The sequence below is a fragment of the Vicia villosa genome, linkage group LG6 (genome assembly GCF_029867415.1).
Source record: "Vicia villosa cultivar HV-30 ecotype Madison, WI linkage group LG6, Vvil1.0, whole genome shotgun sequence".
In the NCBI taxonomy this organism is placed as follows: Eukaryota; Viridiplantae; Streptophyta; class Magnoliopsida; order Fabales; family Fabaceae; genus Vicia; species Vicia villosa.
This window is the reverse complement of record NC_081185.1, coordinates 92,090,696-92,093,737: the sequence shown is the minus strand read 5'-3', so window position 1 is coordinate 92,093,737 and position 3,042 is coordinate 92,090,696. Positions and strand designations below refer to the sequence as shown.

At 43.5% G+C, this 3,042-nt stretch overlaps 1 protein-coding gene across 1 annotated transcript; it reads left to right on the top strand.

The window, feature by feature from the left end:
- The first annotated feature begins 658 nt into the window (after positions 1-658).
- On the top strand, positions 659-1,858 carry LOC131614137 (uncharacterized). Its single transcript, XM_058885765.1, has 2 exons — positions 659-1,023; positions 1,201-1,858. Exons 1-2 carry the CDS (start codon positions 659-661, stop codon positions 1,856-1,858), a joined length of 1,023 nt encoding a protein of 340 aa, XP_058741748.1.
- Positions 1,859-3,042: the final 1,184 nt, after the last annotated feature.

The following is a 3,042-nucleotide window of genomic DNA, read 5'->3' as shown; positions in this document are numbered from 1 at the left end:
ACTGCATGGTTGGAAGATGTCTTATAGGGATTGATAGGTACTACCTATACCAACAAGATGCATCTTCTTTTCGGGAGCCCGTTCCTTAAGAACTCCACAGTTAAGCGTGCTTGACTTGGAGTAGTATTGGGATGGGTGACCTTCTGGGAAGTTTCTTGGAAAGCGTGCGAGTGAGGTCAAAGCATGCTGAAAAAACCCGTGTTGGTTTGTGGGGTCATTCGATCATCCCGAAAGCATTTTGGGGCGTTACAGTACTCCTATGATGTACTTATATTTTGGCCATGATACATCCGGCTTATGTATTTGCGTACTTCTATTTCCACTGCAAACATTATGTAATTGTTGTCTTATGAACCATATTTAATACTTTATGCATATTATTCTAGACATATATGTGTGGGGTGTTACAGTTGGTATCAGAGCAGGTCGATCTTCGGCTTTGCTCAGACACATCTTAATGCAGTACAATTCTGCCTCATATGTGTATAATCAGCATGATTCCTTATGTCTTATTTATGGTATTGAGCCTGATCAACTTGATTCCATGCGTAGGACAGACAGGGAGATGGCTGAGCAACGCAGAGGTCCCGGGAGGCCCAGAACTAGGAATGTGGAGCCCGAGCAAGAAATCGGAGGTACAGGCGTGCCTTGGCAATAGATGATGCAGCAGATGATGCAGCAAATTCAAATGATGGCTCAAATGATGCAAGGCATGCAGGGACAACAACCTCCTACTCAAGTTCCTGTCCCTCAAGCTGCAGCTGGACCAGACTTTCGTGCCTTCTTCAGGATGGATCCTCCAGAGTTTGTTGGCGGACTTGATTCTCTTTTGGCTCATGACTGGTTAGCTGGTATGGAAAGAGTGTTTCAAGCTATTCAGTGTACTGAGGAAGAAAATGTGATCTTTGTTACTCAGAAGATGAAGGGACCAGCCCTTAGGTGGTGGAACACTGCATCTACTTATTTCACCACACAAGAGATTCCTAAGGATTGGCAACACTTCAAAGTAGCATTCTTGGAGAAGTATTTCCCTAATAGTGTGAGGACTCAGAAGGAGCGGGAATTCTAGAACTTCAAGCAAGGCGACATGTCTGTTTCAGAATATATAGAGAAGTTCGAAGACTTGGCTGATTACTCCCGACAAGCTGTTTATGCTCCAGATGAACTATGGAAGATTGATCAGTTCATGATGGGTTTAAGGGCCGACATTGCTCATAGTGTATCCCAGAGAGAGTTCACTACTTATGCTGAATGTTTAAGGCAATGCTATGTTGCTGAAAACATTTTGAAGAGGGTTCAAGAAGAGAGGAACCAGAACAGGACTAATTTTAGGGAGCAAGGAAGATCTACTCAACACTTGAGGCCCCGTAACCCTCCATCAAAGAAGAAGCAGGTTTATGGTGACCAATCAGCTCAACCGCCTTATTGTCGCAAGTGTAATAGGAAGCACACCGGGGAGTGCACCAACTCTTCAGTGACTTGTTACGAGTGTGGCGAGCCAGGTCACATATCCAGATTCTTCCCCAAGAAGAGAGCTCCTGAGAAGACTGCAGGTCGTGTGTACACCCTGGATGCAAGAAAGGCCAAGGGAAACAACAATCTCATTGCGGGTACGTGTTATGTTAACAACCAACCTTTATGTGTTTTAGTCGATTGTGGAGCTACTCATTGTTTTGTCTCTACCGAGTGTGTTTACCGACTTGGTTTGGAAGTTACTCCATTACCCAATCATATGATTATTTCTTCGGCAATGGATGATACCGTGGAAGCTAGACTGATTTGTAAGGGTTGTTCGGTGTCTTTTAATGGCCGTGACTTCCCGATTGATCTAATTTGCTTACCCCCTCAAGAGGCTTGATGTTATTCTAGGGATGGATTGGTTGTCTCTTAATTCGGTGTATATTGGTTGCAAGGAGAAGGCCATATTCATTCCTGCAGAAGAGACTTCTTCCGATGATGCAATTACCAAGTTGATAGAAGGTATGATCAGCGCGGTTAATTATCTCTTTTCTCAAGAGAGATCATTTCTTCTAGTTCTTTCTAAGGAACCTTCTGTGAGAGTTGAATTGTTTGAGATTCCGGTGGTGTGCGAATTTCCTGATGTGTTTCTTGAGGATATTACTTCTCTTCCTCCGGAAAGGGAAGCGAAATTCTCAATTGATCTTGTTCCTAGAACAGCCCCAGTTTCCATCACTCCTTATAGGATGTCTCCTATTGAACTCAGAGAACTGAAGAGCCAATTAGAAGATCTTCTTGCTAAGCATTTTATCCAACCCAGTGTTTCTCCATGGGGAGCTCCTGTTCTTTTGGTGAAGAAGAAAGACGGGAGTATGCGCCTGTGCATCGATTACCGTCAGCTGAACAAAGTTACCATAAAAAACAAATATCCTTTACCACGGATTGATGACCTCCTAGATCAGTTGAAAGGAGCCAGTGTGTTCTCAAAGATTGATCTTAGGTCAGGGTACCATCAAATCTGAGTGAAGAGCTCTGATGTACCTAAGACTGCATTCAGGACCCGATATGGTCACTACGAGTTTTTAGTTATGCCGTTTGGTGTGATTAATGCTCCGGCAGTTTTCATGGATTACATGAATCGAATCTTTCAACCATATCTGGATCAGTTTGTAATAATCTTCATTGATGACATTCTGGTGTATTCTCGTACTCCCGAAGATCATGAAGAGCATTTGCGGATTGTGTTGTCTACACTTCGGGAGAAGTAATTGTATGCCAAGTTCAGTAAGTGTGAATTTTGGCTATCCGAAGTAAGTTTCCTCGGTCACGTCATCTCAGGAGGAGGCGTGGCAGTGGATCCTTCTAAAGTAGAAGCGGTGGTGAATTGGGATCGACCGAAGAGTGTGACTGAAGTCAGAAGTTTCCTAGGTTTAGCAGGTTATTACCAGAGATTTATTATGGGGTTTGCTAAGTTAGCCTTACCATTGACAAAGCTTACACGGAAGGAGGTTGCTTTTGAATGGAATTCCGAGTGTGAGCAGAGTTTTCAGAAACTTAAGAAGAAGTTGACTCCTGCACCTGTAT